A 25,466-nucleotide genomic window follows, 5' to 3' on the forward strand; every position below is an offset into this window, starting at 1 on the left:
ATAGAATATTTCTCACATATGAACAGCATAGACATTAAAGGGTTAGTTCACACAAAGTACTTACTCTCATGTCGTCCCAAACCCGTAAGACCTTTGTTCAGCTTCGGAACACAAATTAAGGTAACATAGGCAGCAACGTCATTGCACCTTTTGAGGTCCAGAAAGCTAATAAAGACATTGTTAAAATAGTCAATGTCGTTCAAACTTAATGTTATGAAGTAACGAGAATACTTTTTGTGCACAAAAACAAAACAAAATTAACGACTTTATTTGACAATTTGAACTGCTGTCATACGCAGTTAGTGAACGCAGTGCAGGCGAACGACATGAGGGTGAGTACTTAATGACAGAAATTTAATTTTGGGGTAAACTAACCCTTTAAATAGGTGGTCCCCCAATACAGGATCGTCCTCAAAATTTTGGCTAACTTTGTCAAAGTTCTCTCTAAGTTATGAACAAATGCTCAAAGTAATGTTTGTTCAAAGATATCAGCTCTTTAATAGGGCTCTCAAAATAGTAGGACAAAAATGTTATTTAGCCTACAGCTACATTAATGTATTGTTGTTTTATTGTTGTTTATCTGAAACGTTTCAGTTTTTTTTCGAATGTTACTCCTTTCAGAATATTCAGAGAACATTAAAAATCAATGTTCCAAAAATGTCTACAGAATGATAAATTGGAATGTTTCCTGAACGATTGCATAACCAAGAAAAACGTTAATAAAACATTTTTTAAAACGGTACATTTAGAAAACATTCAGAAATATGTTCATAACATAATAACATTAGCAAAGCATTCTTATGATATATTTTTTGTCGGTGGGCCTGGGAATCTACATTCTAAGGAAAAGGCTAATAATGGTAATATATATATATATATATATATATATATATATTTAGCTCAGGTTTAGCAGCACCAAAATCATGGGTTTGATTCCCAGGGAACACAAAAACCCCACTTATAAACGGAATTGCGCTACAAGTTATTTGGATTTAAACGTGTCTGCCAAATCAGTATATATATGTAACGTTAATATAAACAGAATCCTTGACGAGACGCATCCCTAACGTTACTTCTTTAGTTTTAGTGTTTTCATGTTTTGACACGGATTCGGAAAGTGTCTTTACCTGCTGTCGAGTCGTTCTCAAGCCGTGCGTAGGTGTGTTTTTACTGTATTTTCATATTCACTTTGTTCAGCGTTTTATTTTTGTTTTGTGCTGTTACCAGTGAGAAACCGCTCTAAACGATTCACTGTGCGAGTGAGTACTCAGAGCTTTTGACCAATTCATGGAAAGAACCGACTCAAGTGATTCATTCAAGAATCAGGATCCAGTTAGAAGTAGTCTGAACAAACAGCAGTTAGCCAAGATATAATAATAATAGTCTTACTTTTCGTTCTCAAAGAAGATAAAACTCAAGTTTTTATTCAACTTATTAAAAAAAAGTTATACAACTCTTTATTTTTAATAAAAAATTAGATGTGTAGCTTTTAATAGCTATTAATTAAACCAATGAAACAGGCCCCAGACAGCACTTGATTATAGATACATTCTAAACAACAGAAAATATGATACATGTGTCATATTTGTAGAAACTTTGTGAGAAAATTTTTTGAAAAAAAGCAATGTTTTAATGGGGGTCTTGGCTTGTGTCCCAAGTAAAATTGGCTTGGAAAATTTGTGCCTAGTACAAAAAGATGGTGCCCTTGGTTTGCCTAATGGGTTAACGGACTATTAATCAATGTGTTGTAACATCACAAAACATACATGTGAACATGATAATGTGGTGATGTTGGTATTCACATAGTAATTCTTAAGCTTTACAACTGAAAGTGAAAGGACGATACACTTTCCAGAATGTTTTATATCCATTAGCAGGCTGTCAGTTGTTGGGCTTGTTGGCTTTTACTACTCTTAAATTCTTTTAATGCCTCAATGCTTCAAGCGCATTATCTTAAAAACCACACAATATTTCCGCTTACATTCCAGAATATTGATGAGCATGCAGGTGAATGAGAAAATGGTTGTTTTCATGATATATGTCATAATATGATTACTTTTAATTATTCAAAATAATTCTTAAGAACAATAAAACATTTTTAAAATGTATTATTTAATGCATCAACAAACATGTACAATTAGTAATGTGTGCGCAAAACAACATTTCATAATACTGTATAAAATAAACATCGAGCTCGGATGGAAATCAAAGTTTAAGGTGAATACAAATGTAAAAAAATTATTGTTTTGTGTTTCATAACTGTCATTCAATGCGAATACACAGAGCAAGCTCAATAGATGTGTCAAAGATGCAGTTTCGATTCTGTTTAGAAAGCAGCACTGTAAAGTATCTCTGTACAAACAGATAAACATAGTGATCTGAACAAGTACAGGACGACATTAAATGAATACACACTGATTTAGAGGAATAGTTTAGCCTCATGTTGTTCCAAACCTGTATGAATTACTGTTTCTGATTTATGAAAAACATTTAAACCTATTTGAGAACTGGATCAGCCCATAAAAAGATCCATCTCAAAAGAATGTTTTGTTCACAAATCACATTCCTTCTTTTCTTCTGAATTGAGCCAAATGTCATGTCAGTGAACAATAATTTCGTTGTTCCTCACACAAAACTACTGTGTAACTCGGCAAAACTTGGAATATAATGTTCTAGTTGTATGTGCTAATTTTATTAGACATTTATGGTGCCTTTGCATCATTGAAAGCTTCAGTCCTCATTCAGAAAGAAAAAGTCATACAGGATTGAAATGACATACTGTAAGGGTCAGTAAATAATGACAGAATTTTCATTTTTTGGTGAGCTATTCCATTAAAAGTCAACACTACCAAAGGTATAAACACAAGTGTTTATGAGTGTATGTACTATCAGGATTTCATCAGGTCATGTACACTGAAATGATGAAAGTTATAAGAAAGGGTTTTCTTTCACTCCTCCCTGTTTATGTCTCTCATTAGTGTCTTTCAGTCTGAGCCCGACTCAGAGCTTGGCGGTGTGCTGACCACTTCCTCTTCATCATCAGACCCCTGTATAAAAAGTAGCAGGAATAGAGAATGACAGGGAGACAATGAATACAGTGAATACATTTTTCCCAAATACCCACTGAGTATACCTACCAAAAAAAGGAAAATAAAATCTATACAATTATCAATTCAAAAAAGGACGCATAAACCAAGCACAGCATAAATCAGAATACAGATGGGCCCAAATTTATAATTTATAATAGCAGAGTGCATCAAAGCTATCATCAAAAGCAAAAAAAAAATCAATGTCACAGATAAGAAGTCACAACAAATTGCACAATTGGACACAGACACACAGATATATGTGTCATATTAAGACTATAAAACCAGATTTAATGATTAAATTGTTATGGTTATGCTTAGTTTCTTGTGTTTTAGGTTGGTAGTATTTTATATTTCGAATGCATGTAAATTAAATACTGCCCATCCCTGTTAATGTATGCCTGTACTATTTTAGAAACATTCAAATGTACTTTTATTTATTTAGCTTTCAGTCTCTCTTTGTTTTTCACTTATAATTGGCACATTTGTGGCTGTAATGAAGTGCACGGCGAAAGAAATATCCACAAAAACAGTCTTTAATCAAAATCCAACTAGGAAACACTCAATCAAAAGGAGTAAAGATATACAACCACATAAACAAAAACATAAAGGAACAGAATGAAAGTCAGAGCTTAAATACATCATCTGAAAAGAGGAATGTATGAGGGGCTAGTTAACAACCAAGGAAACTAACTAGGAACTCAGGCAGGTAAAACAGGAACAGAACACAGAAAACAAAACCTGAACTGAACATACACGATACAATGAGGTTGTTTATGTGTGTGTTCAACAATTTTGTCAAAAGATCAACCACATTAACATGAACTATGATAAACATCTAAATAACATGAAGCCATTCACTGACTTATAAACTGGCATATGATTTGCCAATAAGTTAGTATAATTAAAGATATTGGATTAACTGAAGTCATGCTAAGGCCTGGTTTCACAGACATTGCAATTAGGATTAGGCTTTAATTCAATTAGGGCATTTAAGTATCTTATAAACGTGCCTAAAACAAAACATTACTGGTGTACATCCTGAGACAAAACAATGGCACTGACATATTTTAAGACGTGTCAGTGCAAGTTGCCTTCAGTTAAAACAGTTTAAACATGCTTTTTAGTCTAGGACTAGGCTTAAGCCTTGTCTGTGAAAACAGGGGTAAGAGATTTTGAAAGAAGACTAATTTATTTATACTGTCATTTGTGAACAAAACATTATCATTTAAATGGCCTGCTTAGTGTTTCAAAAGACACACCTATATTTCTATGTTTACATGTATATATCGTCAATAATGTTCATGACAAAAGATATTTGCTTTTTTCCTTCTGTCATCAGAATTGTCAATGTTGGTTGCTTAATGTCTGTGATGTGGCAAAGGGGTGGAACTGGTTATGCAAAATAAAGAAAAAGGTTTGACTCGCAATACCTCACACACACACACACACACACACACACACACACACACACACACACACACACACACACACACACACACACACACACACACACACACACACACACACACACACACACACACACACACCCTGAACGGTTGTCATGGCATGCAAGTTCTTAACAATGCCTCTGAAATTCTAGTAACAGCAGAAATATGGTGCAACGCCGTAAACAACGATGGTAAAGTACCAGTGCAACATTATTAGCTTGATATGTTTAATTGGTCTTTTCTGTTTTAATCTGTGTATTGAATTGTGAAGGCATAAAATAATTTGAGTTATAATCTGTACTGTAGAAAATGTACTGTATAGTTAACAATGATTCAATGTGCGAAAATACGAAATCTTTTCAGAAGTGATGGTTTGGTGCTTTTATTGGAACTGTTGTAACTCTAATTGTTGCACGTTATCAGGAATAACAAATACAAATGCATCGCTGTGTGTATTAATGACAAGAAACCTTTATTTATCTGAATGCGACATTACAAAGACATGCCAAAAGACATGTCAAAACATGTTTTCTCTTTTTAGTCAATGGAAATCAAATGGTGGATGCAGATCTCTTCGTTCATGTATCGTATTCATCATTTTGCCAATCCTGTTCCTGTGTTACTACATTCTCGGCAAAGAAATCTCAGAAACCTGGATGTCAACTGTTGGACTATTTCTTCCAGACCCTTTTACCAATAAGTCATATTATGTGGCTTACCCACACAAGTATAGTTTTATTATGAATGAGCCAGAGAAGTGCCAGAAAGAAAAAGCTTTTGTGGTATTGATGATACCAGTAGCTCCAAGCAATACGGCTGCTCGGGAAGCCGTCCGTTCAACGTGGGGTACAGAGAGGATAGTGGGGGACAAGAGAGTGATTGCATTATTTCTGTTAGGTCTGCCCATTTCACAAGACAATAGAAAGCTTCAAGAAGATTTGTTGCAGGAAAGCGAGAAGTATCATGACCTTTTACAAAGTGATTTCTGGGACAGTTACTACAATCTCACCATTAAGACAATTGTAATGCTAGAATGGTTGTCTACTTATTGTCAGAATGCAACCTACGCAATGAAGGTAGACTCGGATGTGTTTCTCAATGTGAAAAACTTAGTGAATATGCTTCTGTCGGCACCAAAGCAGAACTATATGACTGGATGTGTGTCCAGGACTGCACTGGTAACGAGAAACCCCCGTTCTAAGTGGTATCTTCCAAAAAGTGTTTATTCCTCATTTCTATATCCACCCTATGCGTTGGGCTTTGGATATGTGTTCTCTTTAGACCTGGCTAGAAAACTTGTTGAAGCAGCCCAACTTGTCAAACCGGTTTACATAGAGGATGTGTTTTTAGGTCTTTGCATGAAGCATTTAGGAACCGCTCTGACGGACCCACCCGAAAAAGGCCTATTCAATATCTTCCCTGTCAAATACAACCTCTGTCGCTATTCAAAACTCATTGTCACAACGACACAAAGCTTGAAAGACCAAGTTGAGTTTTGGAGGGATTTACAGACACCTGGTCCATATTGCTAACATCAAAAAGCTGATTTTTTTTTTATTTTACAGTATTTTTTTGTTACTGTGCTGTTAACTATGTATTTGTGTATAATAACTGTTAATGGTTAATATAATCAGTTTTTATTAAAATACATTTTTCAATATTTTGGCATAAACAATGGCTCATCAGTCAACTTATTTCAGAATCAAGGGCCAGGTCAGGTCATGCAAAATAAATAAATAATAATTAAAAAAATCAATATATACTGTATGCAAAGAAGAGGCCATAGATAGGCTAAGACATTTGTTAAAATATATTGCTATGGTTTTGAAAAGAGAGTAATGGAATTTATAAAGCTCCCCCTGTAGTGAAAATCAAGGTTTTAATGTTTTTTATACGTCTAATGTGCTTTAAGACAAACCATGTGCAAATTCATCAGTCAACACCATTGCTGAGTATTTACTCCTTAAATGTATAGTTCACCCAAAAATGAAAATTTGATGTTTATCTGCTTACCCCCAGGGCATTCAAGATGTAGGTGACTTTGTTTCTTCAGTAGAACACAAATGATGATTTTTAACTGCAACCGCTGCCGTCTGTCAGTCAAATAATGGGAGTGAATGGGAACTTCTACTATAAGAGTAATAAAAACACGCACAGACAAATACAAATTAAACCCTGTGGCTCATGACGACACATTGATGTCTTAAGACACGAAACGATTGGTTTGTGCGAGAAACCGAACAGTATTTATATACTTTTTTACCTCTAATGCACCACTATGTCCAACTGCGTTCAGCACTCGCTTAGTGAGGTCTGATCGTGCTCTGACAACGGCAGTGATGTCTCGCGCATATACTTCAATGAGTGCTAGACATTACTTCAGTTGTCAGACCGCGATCAGACCTCACTAAGCAAGTGCTGAACGCAGTTGGACATAGTGGTGCAATAGAGGTAAAAAATTATATAAATACTGTTCGTTTCTCGCACAAACCAATCGTTTCGTGTCTAAGGACATCAATGTGTCGTCACGAGCCACAGGGTTTAATTTGGATTTGTCTAAGCAAGTTTTATTTACTCTTATAGTAGAAGTTCCCATTCACTCCCATTATTAGACTGACAGACGGCAGCGGTTGCAGTTAAAAATCATCATTTGTGTTCTACTGAAGAAACAAAGTCACCTACATCTTGGATGCCCTGGGGGTAAGCAGATAAACATCAAATTTTCATTTTTGGGTGAACTATCCCTTTAAAACTGCAGTGAACCAAAGACAGTCTCAAAAACGCGGTTTGAAATCACTGGTGTTTCTGACGTCACAAACTACCTTGTAGCCAATCACGTCAACGTGTGATCATCAAAGAGTGGATCTCTGAGCTGGTGCGAGTGAGTGGAGGCGGGGCTAATTAGCATATTCATAGAACCACATATACTAAATGAGGCAAGGGTGTAGAGTTACATTCAAGCTATTTTAAAGCATGAAGATTGGTGATCAAAGATGAGTTTTAAGGGATAAAATTATTGACTACAGGGGGACTTTAAAGGTAATAATGGCTCTGTTCTTGAAGCAGATAAACATACAGTTTTCATCACAAATCACTGTACCACCCATGGTACAAATACTATTGAAAAGAGACATTTGCGCCGTTGTCTTAATTCACCCGCATGAGGGGAAGTGGTTTAGTTTCTCCATCAGTTCAATTTAACATTTTTTGACATCTGAGTGAGTCATAAGGGGATGATCAAACAAAGCGTTTTTGCTTTTAAAAAATATTATATGACCGCAGAGCCGCAGCACTGATGAATGGAAAAGAAGGCAGGGTCTCGAGCGCAACATGCCGAAAAAGCTGCGAGATGTGGCGCAACGGTCAAAGATGTCCATCTAGTGCATATTTAAAAGCAGCAGAGCTTACTGTAAACAGCACGGAGTCATCACGTCATCTCCATAAGAATGTTATGATTGGCCCAAAGCACAATCACAGCGGTAATTTACAGCAGTTATTTAATTTACTGATAATGTTACAACTTCCCAGAAAGCAGTTTATGCGACACCTTTACAGATAAGCAGAGTTGGGGTACTCAAACTCGGACTTGGAATTGTCACGGACTCGGATGCATTTGTACTCGGACTCCAGCGTTTGGGACTCTAAAAATGTTCCTGAGTCCAACCGAGTCCAAGGATTCAGTGTACTCGGGACAATAAAAAAACCCATAAAAGTCAGTAATTTGCATGTGTTTATAAGTCATGCCTGTTTATACAATCAATTCGATAGTTGCAAGCTGTCTAAGATGGATGACCACGAGGAGAGGACAGTGTTCAAACAGGTATAATATTTTTTAACCAATTAACTCTACCAATTTTCATGTTTAGTTTAGATTTCTCAACATTGAGAATTGTACTATTGTACTAACATTATTTCCGTTTAGACCACCGACAGGAGCCACTAGCAAGGGTGGAGCCCAGAAGCCACCCCCTCACTCCACCCCTGGCGTGCATGAAGATTTCAGCTTGCGCTTATGGTCAGTTCTGCGCATGAGAGACCTGTCAGGACTCGCATTCAGTGAAGAGCAGTGAATGTTTCTCTTGTTTTCTTTTGTTGTTTTATTAACAATAAATCAAAGACAGCAGTAGGATGAGCTCATAGCATGAAAGCTTGTAGTGGCTTGTTAAAAACAGTCTGTAATGTTATGTCTCCTCTTTTATACAACAAAAACAAAGACTGACTATGGTCAAGATTTTGTTTTTTAACTAAATTTTAGACTCGTCTTTTTTCACCAAGATGTTAATATAGTCACAGTTATTGTTTAATGCAGTTGGTGTTGTGTTGTCTCGTCTTGGTCATGGAAAAAAAAAAATCACTGTGCTTGACAGCTGGTATGAGGAGTTTTTGCTGATATGTTGTGTTTGGTTTTCGCCAAATGTGGCATTGTGCATTATAGCCAAACATCTACACTTTGGTATCGTCTACTCTGTCTGTGCAAAGGACTTTGTTCTCTAAGATCTCTGCTGATGTCTTTCCTTCTTTCCTTCGTCTTTCCCACTTGCTGATGATCAGTTAATCAAGGGCATTTGATTAGCAGTGCCTGACTGCTACTCACCCTCTTAATTCCTAAGGAAACAGTAAGGGTGTACTTAGATTGTCACACATGGCTTCTCCATTTGGCCTAGTTTTTGTTAAATAAACCATCACTTAGTGTAATATGTACTGTGTTACAAATTAAAAAAAGTGTTTGAATTTAGTATTTTTTTCCCACATAATTACATTGTTTAGAGCATAAGGAAAAAATTTTAAAATAACATTTTTGAAAATTTTTATTTTATTCATATTTTATACTAGGCTCTCTGTAGTGGACACCAGGAGAAAGTTGTTTAAAAAATAAAATGACATTAAATTACATATATAGGCAAAAACAATGGATTTTTTTAATTTACCAATCAATTTTTAGGTTTCAGGATTTTTTTCTACTAAATTTTGTTTAAAGATGATTCTCAACTATGTTATTAAAGATAGAACAGAATGAATCGATATACCATTTTACTTTATGTAATATGAGGGTAAAATGGCCATACATGGATTTTCCCATTCAATAAAATACATCTATACACTGTATCTAATTTGCATATTAATGTGTTCTTGGAGCAACATGTAATGAAAAAAGAAGTGTAATAATGGGAGTAAAAAATTGGCAACATTTTCATAATAATATCTAATAATTAATAGGAATACTGATATATTATTTATTTCGCTATTCACTTGTTGTGTCTCTCATAATGCCTGATAAACATGATTTATGTCCCGGTGTCCTCTACAGAGGTCATGTATGAAATCAATGCCCTGTTTCGTAACAGAAAGTCACATTTTGATTTGAAACCCCATAACATTTTCCTGAGATGTTGATTTATAACAAACAATTTGAAAATGAATCTGATTTAAATGATAATTACAAAATATTATCATATTTCCATAAGAGTGTTACATTTAATCACTAAATTAATGTCAGTCAAAAAAAAAAAAAAAAATTAAGAAAATTAGATTTAAACAATAAGACTAAACGTGTTGAGCTATATAAAAACAATATGTTTTCTGTCTATAAATATATCAAAACAGTTGTTCCCTTGTCTATTAAAACGTGTAATATATTAAAAAAAATAATAATAATGTCAGTCATATTTAAAGACCAAGGTGAAGTTGTTGTCATGGTGAAACTTCCAAACATTTGGTATCACTGAAAAGCCTTGAATGAGCTCTTTACAGGACATCCAGACTTAAAACGGTGGCATGCTTGATGTCAGAGAAATACACTAAAATATAATGTCCACTACAGAGGACAAAATTCTATTCCTGGGTCCCAGGAGGATGTAGTTTTAATGTTTTAAAGGTCCCGTTTTTCGTGGTTTTTTGAAGCTTTGATTGTGTTTATAGTGTGCAATATAACATGTGTTCATGTTTCGCGTGTAAAAAAACACAGTATTTTTCACATAATTTACTTATCTGTATACCACTGTTTCCACTGTCATAAAAACGGGCCGATGACTTCCTTGTTCTATGAAGTCCCTCCTTCAGAAATACGTAACGAGTTCTGATTGTGCCAGCGGTTCCTGTGTTGTGATTCGACAGCAGCTTAGCGAACCTTGCCCGGAAAGGTCACGCCTCTTACCATAACGTGGAGATGCACGCGCTCAGTGTTATTGTAAACATGTCTTTAATTTTACCCTATCAATTTGAGCCGGAATCAGACCCGGTGATTGGACTGCGGGATGAAAATAACAGCGTTTCGACGACATGGCGACAAACACACTCTACAAACGCAACTCTTGTGTATTCCTGTGGGCGGAGGTTAGTCAAAAAACTGTTTTAGTGACGTCATTAAAGAAGGAAGTAGAGGGATGTAGTCCAAACTGGCCGTTCGATGTAGGCGACTTCTGTTAAATAAAATATCTCGCTTGGCATTGAACTTTGAGCTTTAAAATTTTACAGATTTTATTTATACTCTAACAACAACATTACACACTAACTAAAGTTTGAAACATGGGATCACGAAGAACGGGACCTTTAATGTAATTTCTGAAAACCCAACTATAAAGTTACCAACCTTCTAAACCAGGGGTCGGCAACCTCTCTCTCATGAAGGGCCATTTTTAAGTTTTTGAGTTAAAACTGTACCCCCCCATATGTATAAATAGTAAAAATGCAATGCATAAACATATTTTAAATATAGCTGCGAGCAGCGATGGCGGGCCCAAGCCCGGTGGCACCGCCACCCCGGTGGCTTCAGGGCAACTGTGCACAGCGGGCAATAGGCACTTAAAACGGTTAAACATCAAAGGACTATGTCAAATTCACTCCACATTTACTGCACTACAAGGTGCCACTATAGAGCCCCTCCTCCCTGCCCATTTTCAAAGGATTACATGTGCCAAGTTTTAACATTATTCTGATGAATTTTGAAGCAAATCAGGTAAAAATAAGAGGGTGATCTCAATGTATGCTGAAAGTGACACATTTTCTGCTTCCAGTTGGTGGCGCTATGACTTTGAATCACAATAGTCACATCCATGTGATCAGCCTTGTACAACGAAGACTAAGCCGAAGTTTCATCAAAATCAATTAATGTATGCAGAAGTTATAACACTTTGTTTCCCTTTTCTTGCCATAAATTCGTTGCCTCGCCACGGCCAAACCGTTTGAGATATCCAAAATCCGTTTGCAATTAAACAACTTCAATGTGTTAGCAACAAGTTAAAAAAAGCTTGGTGTAAATTGGATAAACCCTGTAGGAGTAGTAGTATAAAATTCATAGCCTGTTTTTTCAAAAAATTAACATTCAAACCAAAATAGCTGACTTCCTGTTGGTCGGAGCTAATGAATGTAAATTAGAAAATTGTCCGGCTTGATGAGAACAATATGTGTACCAAGTTTGGTGACTGTAGGAAAAACAAACCCCCCCACTTTTGTCAAAAGGTGGCGCTACTGAGCCCCTCCACCACGCCCATTTCTATGGCTTTGTCCATGTCTACTGGTTGACAATATTGATGTGTGTGTCGAGTTTCATGCAATTTGAAGCATGTTAAGAGCCTCAAAAACACTCAAGAATATTATTACAGTTTGACCTGTTGCCATGGCAACAATATTTCAAATATCAAAAATCCTGTCATAGGTCTACATCTGCTGTGTATTGACATTACACTGATGAAGTTTGAAGCAAATCAGGTAAAAATAAGAGGGTGATCTCAAAACATTTCAAAAAGTGATACACTTCCTGCTGCCAGTTGGTGGCGCTATAACTTTGACTCACAATAGTCACATACATGTGATCAGACTCCTATAACGAACACACTTGTGAAGTTTCATAAAGATCAATATATGTATGCAGACGTTATAACACATTTCCTGTTTCCTTTTTCTCGCCATAAATTCGTTGCCTCGCCACGGACAAACCGTTCGAGATATCAAAAATCCCCTGGCAATTTTTAATCATCAGTGTCTTGACTTCATGCTGACCGAGTTTGGTGGCGATCGGATTAATCGTCTAGGAGGAGTATATCAAATTCCAGAGCATGCGTTTTTCAAACAACCCTTAATAGCTGACTTCCTGTTGGCGTGACGTTTAACTTAGAGCACGAAAGTTGTTTGGCCCGATGAGGTCTATATGTGTACCGAGTTTCAGACTAATACGTGCAAGCGTGTTTAATATATGGACCAAATTTTCAGACCTTTTTCAAGGGGGCGCTGTTGAGCCCCCCTGCCACGCCCGGGTACCAGCTTCTGCCCGGCCCTGTTGGCCGCGGATTCCAATGTGTGTGCCAATTTTCAAGAGTTTTTGAGCATGTTAAGGCCCCCAAAAAGCCCCGGAAGACGGAAAAAAAAAAAAAAAAAAAAAAAAAAAAAAAAAAAAATAAATATAGCTGCGAGCAGCGATGGCGGGCCCAAGCCCGGTGGCACCGCCACCCCGGTGGCTTCAGGGCAACTGTGCACAGCGGGCAATAGGCACTTAAAACGGTTAAACATCAAAGGACTATGTCAAATTCACTCCACATTTACTGCACTACAAGGTGCCACTATAGAGCCCCTCCTCCCTGCCCATTTTCAAAGGATTACATGTGCCAAGTTTTAACATTATTCTGATGAATTTTGAAGCAAATCAGGTAAAAATAAGAGGGTGATCTCAATGTATGCTGAAAGTGACACATTTTCTGCTTCCAGTTGGTGGCGCTATTACTTTGAATCACAATAGTCACATCCATGTGATCAGCCTTGTACAACGAAGACTAAGCCGAAGTTTCATCAAAATCAATTAATGTATGCAGAAGTTATAACACTTTGTTTCCCTTTTCTTGCCATAAATTCGTTGCCTCGCCACGGCCAAACCGTTTGAGATATCCAAAATCCGTTTGCAATTAAACAACTTCAATGTGTTAGCAACAAGTTAAAAAAAGTTTGGTGTAAATTGGATAAACCCTGTAGGAGCAGTAGTATAAAATTCATAGCCTGTTTTTTCAAAAAATTAACATTCAAACCAAAATAGCTGACTTCCTGTTGGTCGGAGCTAATGAATGTAAATTAGAAAATTGTCCGGCTTGATGAGAACAATATGTGTACCGAGTTTGGTGATTGTAGGAAAAACTAACCCCCCACTTTTGTCAAAAGGTGGCGCTACTGAGCCCCTCCACCACGCCCATTTCTATGGCTTTGTCCATGTCTACTGGTTGACAATATTGATGTGTGTGTCGAGTTTCATGCAATTTGAAGCATGTTAAGAGCCTCAAAAACACTCAAGAATATTATTACAGTTTGACCTGTTGCCATGGCAACAATATTTCAAATATCAAAAATCCTGTCATAGGTCTACATCTGCTGTGTATTGACATTACACTGATGAAGTTTGAAGCAAATCAGGTAAAAATAAGAGGGTGATCTCAAAACATTTCAAAAAGTGATACACTTCCTGCTGCCAGTTGGTGGCGCTATAACTTTGACTCACAATAGTCACATCCATGTGATCAGACTCCTATAACGAACACACTCGTGAAGTTTCATAAAGATCAATATATGTATGCAGACGTTATAACACATTTCCTGTTTCCTTTTTCTCGCCATAAATTCGTTGCCTCGCCACGGCCAAACCGTTCGAGATATCAAAAATCCCCTGGCAATTTTTAATCATCAGTGTCTTGACTTCATGCTGACCGAGTTTGGTGGCGATCGGATTAATCGTCTAGGAGGAGTATATCAAATTCCAGAGCATGCGTTTTTCAAACAACCCTTAATAGCTGACTTCCTGTTGGCGTGGTGTTTAACTTAGAGCACGAAAGTTGTTCGGCCCGATGAGGTCTATATGTGTACTGAGTTTCATACTAATACGTGCAAGCGTGTTTAATATATGGACCAAATTTTCAGACTTTTTTCAAGGGGGCGCTGTCGAGCCCCCCTGCCACGCCCGGGTACCAGCCTCTCCGGCGTCCTAATGGCCGCGGATTCCAATGTGTGTGCCAATTTTCAAGAGTTTTTGAGCATGTTAAGGCCCCCAAAAAGCCCCGGAAGACGGAAAAAAAATAAAAAAAAAAAAAAAAAAAAAAATAATAAATATAGCTGCGAGCAGCGATGGCGGGCCCAAGCCCGGTGGCACCGCCACCCCGGTGGCTTCAGGGCAACTGTGCACAGCGGGCAATAGGCATTTAAAACGGTTAAACATCAAAGGACTATGTCAAATTCGCTCCACATTTACTGCACTACAAGGTGCTGCTATAGAGCCCCTCCTCCCTGCCCATTTTCAAAGTATTACATGTGCCAAGTTTTAACATTATTCTGATGAATTTTGAAGCAAATCAGGTAAAAATAAGAGGGTGATCTCAATGTATGCTAAAAGTGACACATTTTCTGCTTCCAGTTGGTGGCGCTATTACTTTGAATCACAATAGTCACATCCATGTGATCAGCCTTGTACAACGAAGACTAAGCCGAAGTTTCATCAAAATCAATTAATGTATGCAGAAGTTATAACACTTTGTTTCCCTTTTCTTGCCATAAATTCGTTGCCTCGCCACGGCCAAACCGTTTGAGATATCCAAAATCCGTTTGCAATTAAACAACTTCAATGTGTTAGCAACAAGTTAAAAAAAGTTTGGTGTAAATTGGATAAACCCTGTAGGAGCAGTAGTATAAAATTCATAGCCTGTTTTTTCAAAAAATTAACATTCAAACCAAAATAGCTGACTTCCTGTTGGTCGGAGCTAATGAATGTAAATTAGAAAATTGTCCGGCTTGATGAGAACAATATGTGTACCGAGTTTGGTGATTGTAGGAAAAACTAACCCCCCCACTTTTGTCAAAAGGTGGCGCTACTGAGCCCCTCCACCACGCCCATTTCTATGGCTTTGTCCATGTCTACTGGTTGACAATATTGATGTGTGTGTCGAGTTTCATGCAATTTGAAGCATGTTAAGAGCCTCAAAAACACTCAAGAATATTATTACAGTTTGACCTGTTGCCATGGCAACAATATTTCAAATATCAAAAATCCTGTCATAGGTCTACATCTGCTGTGTATTGACATTACACTGATGAAGTTTGAAGCAAATCAGGTAAAAATAAGAGGGTGATCTCAAAACATTTCAAAAAGTGATACACTTCCTGCTGCCAGTTGGTGGCGCTATAACTTTGACTCACAATAGTCACATCCATGTGATCAGACTCCTATAACGAACACACTCGTGAAGTTTCATAAAGATCAATATATGTATGCAGACGTTATAACACATTTCCTGTTTCCTTTTTCTCGCCATAAATTCGTTGCCTCGCCACGGCCAAACCGTTCGAGATATCAAAAATCCCCTGGCAATTTTTAATCATCAGTGTCTTGACTTCATGCTGACCGAGTTTGGTGGCGATCGGATTAATCGTCTAGGAGGAGTATATCAAATTCCAGAGCATGCGTTTTTCAAACAACCCTTAATAGCTGACTTCCTGTTGGCGTGGTGTTTAACTTAGAGCACGAAAGTTGTTCGGCCCGATGAGGTCTATATGTGTACTGAGTTTCATACTAATACGTGCAAGCGTGTTTAATATATGGACCAAATTTTCAGACTTTTTTCAAGGGGGCGCTGTCGAGCCCCCTGCCACGCCCGGGTACCAGCCTCTCCGGCGTCCTAATGGCCGCGGATTCCAATGTGTGTGCCAATTTTCAAGAGTTTTTGAGCATGTTAAGGCCCCCAAAAAGCCCCGGAAGACGGAAAAAAAAAAAAAAAAAAAAAAAAAAAAAAATAAATATAGCTGCGAGCAGCGATGGCGGGCCCAAGCCCGGTGGCACCGCCACCCCGGTGGCTTCAGGGCAACTGTGCACAGCGGGCAATAGGCACTTAAAACGGTTAAACATCAAAGGACTATGTCAAATTCACTCCACATTTACTGCACTACAAGGTGCCACTATAGAGCCCCTCCTCCCTGCCCATTTTCAAAGGATTACATGTGCCAAGTTTTAACATTATTCTGATGAATTTTGAAGCAAATCAGGTAAAAATAAGAGGGTGATCTCAATGTATGCTGAAAGTGACACATTTTCTGCTTCCAGTTGGTGGCGCTATTACTTTGAATCACAATAGTCACATCCATGTGATCAGCCTTGTACAACGAAGACTAAGCCGAAGTTTCATCAAAATCAATTAATGTATGCAGAAGTTATAACACTTTGTTTCCCTTTTCTTGCCATAAATTCGTTGCCTCGCCACGGCCAAACCGTTTGAGATATCCAAAATCCGTTTGCAATTAAACAACTTCAATGTGTTAGCAACAAGTTAAAAAAAGTTTGGTGTAAATTGGATAAACCCTGTAGGAGCAGTAGTATAAAATTCATAGCCTGTTTTTTCAAAAAATTAACATTCAAACCAAAATAGCTGACTTCCTGTTGGTCGGAGCTAATGAATGTAAATTAGAAAATTGTCCGGCTTGATGAGAACAATATGTGTACCGAGTTTGGTGATTGTAGGAAAAACTAACCCCCCCACTTTTGTCAAAAGGTGGCGCTACTGAGCCCCTCCACCACGCCCATTTCTATGGCTTTGTCCATGTCTACTGGTTGACAATATTGATGTGTGTGTCGAGTTTCATGCAATTTGAAGCATGTTAAGAGCCTCAAAAACACTCAAGAATATTATTACAGTTTGACCTGTTGCCATGGCAACAATATTTCAAATATCAAAAATCCTGTCATAGGTCTACATCTGCTGTGTATTGACATTACACTGATGAAGTTTGAAGCAAATCAGGTAAAAATAAGAGGGTGATCTCAAAACATTTCAAAAAGTGATACACTTCCTGCTGCCAGTTGGTGGCGCTATAACTTTGACTCACAATAGTCACATCCATGTGATCAGACTCCTATAACGAACACACTCGTGAAGTTTCATAAAGATCAATATATGTATGCAGACGTTATAACACATTTCCTGTTTCCTTTTTCTCGCCATAAATTCGTTGCCTCGCCACGGCCAAACCGTTCGAGATATCAAAAATCCCCTGGCAATTTTTAATCATCAGTGTCTTGACTTCATGCTGACCGAGTTTGGTGGCGATCGGATTAATCGTCTAGGAGGAGTATATCAAATTCCAGAGCATGCGTTTTTCAAACAACCCTTAATAGCTGACTTCCTGTTGGCGTGGTGTTTAACTTAGAGCACGAAAGTTGTTCGGCCCGATGAGGTCTATATGTGTACTGAGTTTCATACTAATACGTGCAAGCGTGTTTAATATATGGACCAAATTTTCAGACTTTTTTCAAGGGGGCGCTGTCGAGCCCCCCTGCCACGCCCGGGTACCAGCCTCTCCGGCGTCCTAATGGCCGCGGATTCCAATGTGTGTGCCAATTTTCAAGAGTTTTTGAGCATGTTAAGGCCCCCAAAAAGCCCCGGAAGACGGAAAAAAAATAAAAAAAAAAAAAAAAAAAAATAATAATAATCCTTAGAAGAACAAGAGGGCCCTGCGCGAATTTTCGCTTGGGCCCTAATAATAATCCTTAGAAGAACAAGAGGGCCCTGCGCGAATTTTCGCTTGGGCCCTAATAATCCTTAGAAGAACAAGAGGGCCCTGCGCGAATTTTCGCTTGGGCCCTAATAATAATCCTTAGAAAAACAAGAGGGCCCTGCGCGAATTTTCGCTTGGGCCCTAAATATAGACACAGAACATAGAAACAGTGCAGAACCTTAAATATTTCTGAAGCAATTTTTCATAAAATTTGTTTTACATTTGTAAAGTTCACATCAAAGAAAGCAAGATATTAGCTTCATTTTATTTATCATCAGCAAATTTCAAGATCAAAGACCTCAATTGGAGAGGGAACGGCATCAGCAGTGATAAGATAATTTATTGTCTGCAGTAGCGCTGTTATATCTGGCTACCGGGAGCCATTATTATAACACGCTCTCACATGTTTAGTTTACCATTTTAGGAGGAGTAAAATTTACATCTGTGGCTTCAACAACCAGATGCAATCTGTCCAGTTTTATCTGGAATGCGAAAAAAATGCCCTCTCTTTTGATCTTTTCACGATTAGATAGCTATCCAGTCAGAGAAAACACATGACCAGGTACGCATGAACTGAATTTCCACATGCATCACGGTCATTTTGATGTGTGTGGAATGTTTAATAGGACTCAATATACTTGATGAATATAACAAGCTATGTTACTATGAGGAATGATTACCTCAAAATGTAGATCTGTATGCAGGTACAAGGTACTTTACCTGAAAGAAATACATAGACCTCTCTCGCTTTTGCTCACGTGTCAGCGATTACCCCTCCAGGCATGCGTGCCATAGGTTGTCAACCCTTGTTCTAAACTATGTACTATGTAAAACACTTGTGCTGTAACTATGTTGCTGAATGAAACTGTTTCCACTGCATAAGCAATTTTGTTAAGTGTGTGTCAGTGGGTTACCTTGCGCTTCCGTCCCTTGCCTTTTTCTGACTCTGATGAGCTCTCTTCACTGGATATGAACTCTCGACTTTTAAAGCTGTCGTTGCCTGTTGCTCGCTCCTTCTCTTTCTCCCTCCCACCACCTGACTTCCTTTTCTTCTTTTCTTCATTCTTCCCTCCTTTCTTTTTCATCTCCCTTCAGGAATGAAATGTGGGAAAAAAGAGTGAGAAATGGCCAATTATTAATGATGATCTAGTAAGATGCAGCACTAGGCTATTTGAATATTTGGAGTACTTTTTTGAGCTGCCTGAAGATCCTCCACCACTCTCCTTGTACTCTCTCATCGCTCGTTCATACTCTTTCTTTGCTTCCTCTGCTTTTCCTTCCCACTCCTGGTGGAAAGAACAAGACACAAGTATCAGTTCAAGTTTAAAGTGTACCAAGACCGTTAGATGGAGAAAACAATCTGAGGCATTAACATTGTGGAAGGTCCAGTGAATATGATAGAGAGTGTACGTCACCTCTTTCTTGTCTTTGCCAATTTGTTTCCACATTTCTCCAGCTTTTTTTGAGATCTCTGTGACAGAGATGCCTGGGTGCTCTGATTTAATGCGGTCTCTGCTAGCGTTCAGCCAGAGCATGTAGGCACTCATTGGTCTCTTGGGGGCACTGCTATCCTTTGCCTTTTTCTACACACAAGATTACACAAAGTAGCACTGAATTTTTAAGTACTTGTACTAAGTAAACAGCTTATAGAAACCCTAACAGTCACTGGCGGTTCACTCTTCTCTCTTTCTCACCTCTTTCTTGCGTGGTTTTCTTTCTTTTACAAATTTTGCTTTCTTGGCTGGTTTCTTCTTGCGGTCTTCATCACTGTCCCCACCCTCAGCGCTGCTTTCACTGGCAGAGGCCTTACTGTCGTACCTGACACATACAAATATGACTTTATTAGGTATCAGATTTTTTTCATTTTCTGAAGAATGTGTAATTGTGCTTGACGCCACAACACTAGGGTGTCATTGATAGAGTGTTCTGTGTTTATAGGTGCTTTTTGCAACTTTGTTAAAGGTGCCCTAGAATCAAAATTTGAATTTACGTCGGCATAGTTAAATAACAAGAGTTCAGTACATGGAAAAGACATACATTGAGTTTCAAACCCCATTGCTTCCTCCTTCTTATGTAAATCTCATTTGACTTCCGGAAAACACGTGGATCTCAACATAACACCGACTGTTACGTAACAGTCGGGATCATTAATATGTATGACCCCAATATTTGCATATATGCCAGCCCATGTTCAAGGCATTAGACAAGGAAAGGCAGTATTAACGTCTGGACCTGTGCACAGACAAGGTAAGCCAGCAAGAACAACAGCGAAAAATGGCAGATGGAGCAATAATAACTGACATGATTCATGATAGCATGATATTTTTAGTGATATTTGTAAATTGTCTTTCTAAATGTTTCATTAGCATGTTGCTAATGTACTGTTAAATGTGGTTAAAGTTACCATCGTTTCTTACTGTATTCACGGAGACGAGCCGTCGCTATTTTCATTTTTAAACACTTGCAGTCTGTATAATGCATAAACACAACTTCATTCTTTATAAATCTCTCCAACAGTGTAGCATTAGCCGTTAGCCACAGAGCATAGCCTCAAACTCATACAGAATCAAACGTAAACATCAAAATAAATACTTTACTCACATAATTCGAAGCATGCATACAGCATGCATGACGAACATCTTGTAAAGATCCATTTGAGGGTTATATTAGCTGTGTGAACTTTGTAAATGCACTGTAATATAGTCGAGAGCTCGTGTAGCAGGGAGCAGGCGAATTAAAGGGGCGGTGCGCTGCCAAAATCAGTGTATAGTTAATGATGCCCCAAAATAGGGAGTTAAAAAAATTAATTAAAAAAAATCTATGGGGTATTTTGAGCTGAAACTTCACAGACATATTCAGGGGACACCTTAGACTTATATTACATCTTGTGAAAAAGCATTCTTGGGCACCTTTAATACTTATGGTTAGGAGTATGTTCAAGTATGAACAATAGTAATAGTGATGTTTTTCTTAGCAAGAACCACTAATTTAAGCTGTCGCAAACAAATCAACACAAAGCCTCTTACTCCTCCGCAATTTCATCATCTTCTTCTCCAGGATTAAAAGATTCATCTGAGAAAAAAAAGGTCAATTCAAATGTTAATTTGTCTCACACAAAATGTATTCTGTTCAGCCAAGCCAGTTGTAATTTATGACACACAAATTTAGTTGCACCTAGGGGTGGGTGATATAAACAAACTTATCACATTATGAGTAATTTTATTTCATGATAACAATATATATATATATATATATATATATATATATATATATATATATATATATATATTGCAATATAGTTATTTTACCTGGAAATAAAGTTGTTAAGTTACCAACATTTTAGATAATATTAACATTTCACAATTCTCTACACCAATTACAATATCACAGCAAAAACCAATTCAAGCCTAACTAGCATAAGTAAAAAAGTCCTCAAGCTTATAGAAAACATGTAAATAGTTATTAATAAAATAAGAACAAATAATCTAATTAAAAGCAATAGGACAAATAAATGCAGTAGTACGAATGTACAAAAAATGCCACATGAGTGTTACCGTGATAGAGATGATAATCCAAAATCTCTACAGGTTGACAAATCATTTTCTATTATGGTGTGCATGTGTCTACCGGTATATCACCCACCCCTAGTTGCTCCAGTTATCTAAACACAAGATCAGAGAGCCGCCACTCACCACTCTCGCCCTCTGAGTCGTCACTGTCATTGGCCTCCTCACGGATCTTGCCCTCTTCTTTCATGCGCTCCAGGTATGCATCATGCTGGTCGTCGTCTGAGTCGCTGTACATGTTGTCATTACCTTTCATACCCTGATTGAGTACAAACCAAAATAATATCAATGCAATATCAACATCATGTCAGTGCAAAGTTAGTACTTGTAACAAAGCGGACACAGGAAAGCCCTCTCCAAGCAAAGATTTTAAACCCATTCATGTTCCCTTCCTCACCGGCCTTTCTCTCTGTCTCTCACACACACACACACACACACACACACACACACACACACACACACACACACACACACACACACATACGTTTCATATAAGCAATCAGTGTTAACTCATTCAAAAGCACACCCTTGAGCAACGCTGTGTTCATCGCACACAGAATTGTCTAGAACACAATGTTTTCTGACCATAAAATTCTATACAGATTTCAGACGAAATACTGTTGCAGTCTTATAATGAAAGTCTGAGTGATCTGAACACAGCGTTCACCTGGTCAAATCATAACCAGTGAGCCTTGCCACCTTTTGGTGGATGAGACATCTGCTTTAAGCCTTCAAAGATAAGAGAGAACGCTTTTGACACTCGGGTTGTGATTGAGACACGCAAACAAATACCATGCAAGCAAGTTATAGGAGCACCGACACCAGACCAAATCGCAGGGCAATACCAACCTTTTTCTACATGAACACAATACAGACATACAGCACAAACACAAAGAGTAGAATAAGTGTCCGTCCACTGTGTGAGGGGTCTATGGACATGTCTATGCAGATGAAAATTATGTGCTGCTTGATAGGACAGAAGAAGGATTGTAGGTGTACCTCTTTAAAGCCTCTGTTCTTGATGCTTAACTTCTTAGCATTGACAAAGTCAAAGAGTTTACCATATTCCTCCCTGAAGAAGAAGGTAGAGACAGATTGAACATATAAAATAAACAGAGGATAAAGACTCTATTAGTGAATTAAGGCCCGTTCACACCAAGAATGAGAACTATATTAGTGTCCACAACAATTTGCAGTAAGCAATTTCTGAGAAACTCTGTTGAAATTTTAAATCAACACCCAAACAAACAATTTTGTGAATATTTGCTAAATGTCTGTTCTGTGTGTGCTGTGTGTGTACACAGCAAAATCTCCAGAGTTAAATCAACTCTGCTCAGAGTACATATGGTCCCTCTCTAAATAGTGTTAAAATAACACTAAAGCAGAGTTAAAGTTAATGAGATAATTAAGCAATTAATTAAGTGATGATTGTGCATTAGTGATGAACACCTGCTGTTAACAAGCAGACTCACTGAAGAAAAGAGAGACACAAGAACTACAACTGACTTCAGTCACAGCCTTATTAATTGCTTAATTATCTTAACTTTAACTCTGCTTAAGTGTTACTTTAACATTATTTAGAGAGGGACCATATGTACTCTGAGCAGAGTTGATTTAACTCTGGGGATTTTACTGTGTGTACATAGTCCTGGCTGTGTAAATAGGAGATAGAAGTGGATCAGACCAATCAGACGGAGCACCACAACACAACTCAACACAACCGATCAGCAGTAGGGGGATTATACGCTCATTATGGGGGATGAGAGAGAGTGAGCAAGTGGGACATTTGTAGAAAGACTGTAGAAAGAGAGATGGCTGAGATATTACCAAGGAAAAAGGCAGAGGAATATAATTGGAAGAAGAAAGGTTATGTTCAGGCAGGAGCTAGGACCCATGTTAATATTGACAAGGCTTTCCAGTGCTGGTGTTAAGTTAGAGAGATTGGGAAGGCTTGAAAATAGACACAGAGGTCACTTTGTTTCTCCTGGATATGTGAGTAACGTTGGTTTTGTGTGTTATGTTTCACAGAACCAAGATATGCTGTTGTTGTAACATTAGCTATAGTAACGGGACAATCTGATGCACCAGCTGTTAGTCACCGCATGTGATGCATAGCATGTTAGTTATTTTGGGGGTGGAGCAATGAGGGGAGGGGTGTCTTTGTTTGGATGTCGATTTCAAATATCAACAGTGTTTCTCAGAAATTGCTTACTGCACCTTTAAATGCTCAAGCTCTTTAAAGTTGGGCGATTCTGATTGGCTGCCAATGTTATATCATTAATCAGCTGGAAATAGTTGCTTTGTGTCATTATCCTTATAGCTATGGTGTGGACTTCCCTATTTATATAAAATTAGATTGAAAATTTAAACTTTATAGTTACAGTTGTCGTTGGTGTAAATGGGTCAGGTTTTGAATGACATGAGGATGAGTAAAAACTCTTTTGTTTCTGCCACATTAATGTGATGTGATCAACTGATGCCTTAATGTATTGACTCAGTCATAATGTGCATCAAACTGAAAATACTGTAATGTGCATTAAGTAGCTTTGTTTTTTCCCTTCAACATCTAATGTAGAAGGGGTCAGGTCACTAAAAGAGAGGTTTTTTTTACACCAGTATAAGACAAAAGCAGAAAGAATAACCACAAAGAGAAAGCATAGACTTTCTATGGCAGATGGGGGTTAAGTGCTCAAGGACATAATGGCAGGAAGTGCCTTAAAGGGATAGTTCACCCAAAAATGAAAATTTGATGTTTATCTGCTTACCCCCAGCGCATCCAAGATGTAGGTGACTTTGTTTCTTCAGTAGAACACAAATGATGATTTTTAACTGCAACCGCTGCCGTCTGTCAGTGGTATAATGCAAGTCAGCGGGAACTTGGACTATAAGAGTAAATAAAACACGACAGACAAATCCAAATTAATCCCTGCGGCTCGTGACGACACATTGATGTCTTAAGACACGAAACGATCGGTTTGTGCGAAAAACCGAACAGTATTTATATAATTTTTTACCTCTAATACACCACTATGTCCAACTGTGTTCATCACTCGACTCGTGAGGTCTGATCGCGCTCTGACAGCGGCAGTGATGTCTAGCGCATATACTTCAATGAGCGCGAGACATCACTGCCGTTGTCAGAGCGCGATCAGACCAAACGAATCGAGTGATGAATGCCGTTGGACATAGTGGTGTATTAGAGGTAAAAAATGATATAAATACTGTTCGGTTTCTCGCACAAACCGATCATTCCTTGACTTAGGACATCAATGTGTCGTCACGAGCTGCAGGGTTTCATTTGGACTTGTCTAAGCAAGTTTTATTTACTCTTATTGTAGAAGTTCCCATCCACTAGCATTATTTGCCTGACAGACAGCAACGGTTGGAGTTAAAAATCATCATTTGTGTTCTACTGAAGAAACAAAGACACCTACATCTTGGATGCTCTGGGGGTAAGCAGATAAACATCAAATTTTCATTTTTGGGCGAACTATCCCTTTAAAGAGGATACTGGACAATGGTCTTTTCATTACTGGTAAGGTCTAGTTCCCACAAAGTTATGCTCCTGACAATTGAACAAGAAAAACATTTGGCTTATGGGTACCTCTCGATGCTGCTGAAGGTGTACTGATTGCCCTGCTTGGTCTCAATCTCGAAATCGAAGGAGCGGGTGGTGGTGGTTCCACGGGCAAAGTTCACGCAGGCGATCTCTTCAAAGCGCAGATGCACCGGAGGCTTGTGTACATAGATAAAACCTCTTTCCAAAGGATACAACAGCCCTGAAGTGGCCTTATATGAACATGTTATACATTGAGCTCCTGAGTGACTACAGGGAAGAAAGGGAGAGATAA

The 25,466-nt window shown here is 38.1% G+C and overlaps 2 protein-coding genes across 3 annotated transcripts in view; one reads left to right on the plus strand and one right to left on the minus strand.

Annotated features, from left to right (window-relative positions):
* Positions 1-2,093: 2,093 nt before the first annotated feature.
* ssrp1b (structure specific recognition protein 1b) overlaps positions 2,094-25,466 on the minus strand; it is a 29,968-nt gene continuing 6,595 nt past the window's right edge. Inside the window, exons 10-19 of one of the 2 annotated variants that reach the window (XM_048196854.1) lie at positions 25,220-25,441; positions 22,615-22,687; positions 22,465-22,470; positions 21,742-21,874; positions 21,076-21,121; positions 19,744-19,867; positions 19,465-19,632; positions 19,238-19,335; positions 18,964-19,138; positions 2,094-3,047 (exon numbers count right to left, since the gene is read on the minus strand). In XM_048196854.1, coding sequence (XP_048052811.1) covers positions 2,985-3,047; positions 18,964-19,138; positions 19,238-19,335; positions 19,465-19,632; positions 19,744-19,867; positions 21,076-21,121; positions 21,742-21,874; positions 22,465-22,470; positions 22,615-22,687; positions 25,220-25,441 — 1,108 coding nt within the window. In that variant the 3' untranslated portion in view covers positions 2,094-2,984. The remainder of the gene's footprint in view (positions 3,048-18,963; positions 19,139-19,237; positions 19,336-19,464; positions 19,633-19,743; positions 19,868-21,075; positions 21,122-21,741; positions 21,875-22,464; positions 22,471-22,614; positions 22,688-25,219; positions 25,442-25,466) is intronic. The other variant, XM_048196855.1, reaches the window with a different exon arrangement.
* LOC125272198 (beta-1,3-galactosyltransferase 2-like) lies at positions 4,598-6,209 on the plus strand. The gene is made up of 2 exons (XM_048196880.1): positions 4,598-4,728; positions 5,079-6,209. Exons 1-2 carry the CDS (start codon positions 4,703-4,705, stop codon positions 6,067-6,069), a joined length of 1,017 nt encoding a protein of 338 aa, XP_048052837.1. The 5' UTR covers positions 4,598-4,702; the 3' UTR covers positions 6,070-6,209.

The sequence above is a fragment of the Megalobrama amblycephala genome, linkage group LG7 (genome assembly GCF_018812025.1).
Source record: "Megalobrama amblycephala isolate DHTTF-2021 linkage group LG7, ASM1881202v1, whole genome shotgun sequence".
Classification (NCBI taxonomy): Eukaryota; Metazoa; Chordata; class Actinopteri; order Cypriniformes; family Xenocyprididae; genus Megalobrama; species Megalobrama amblycephala.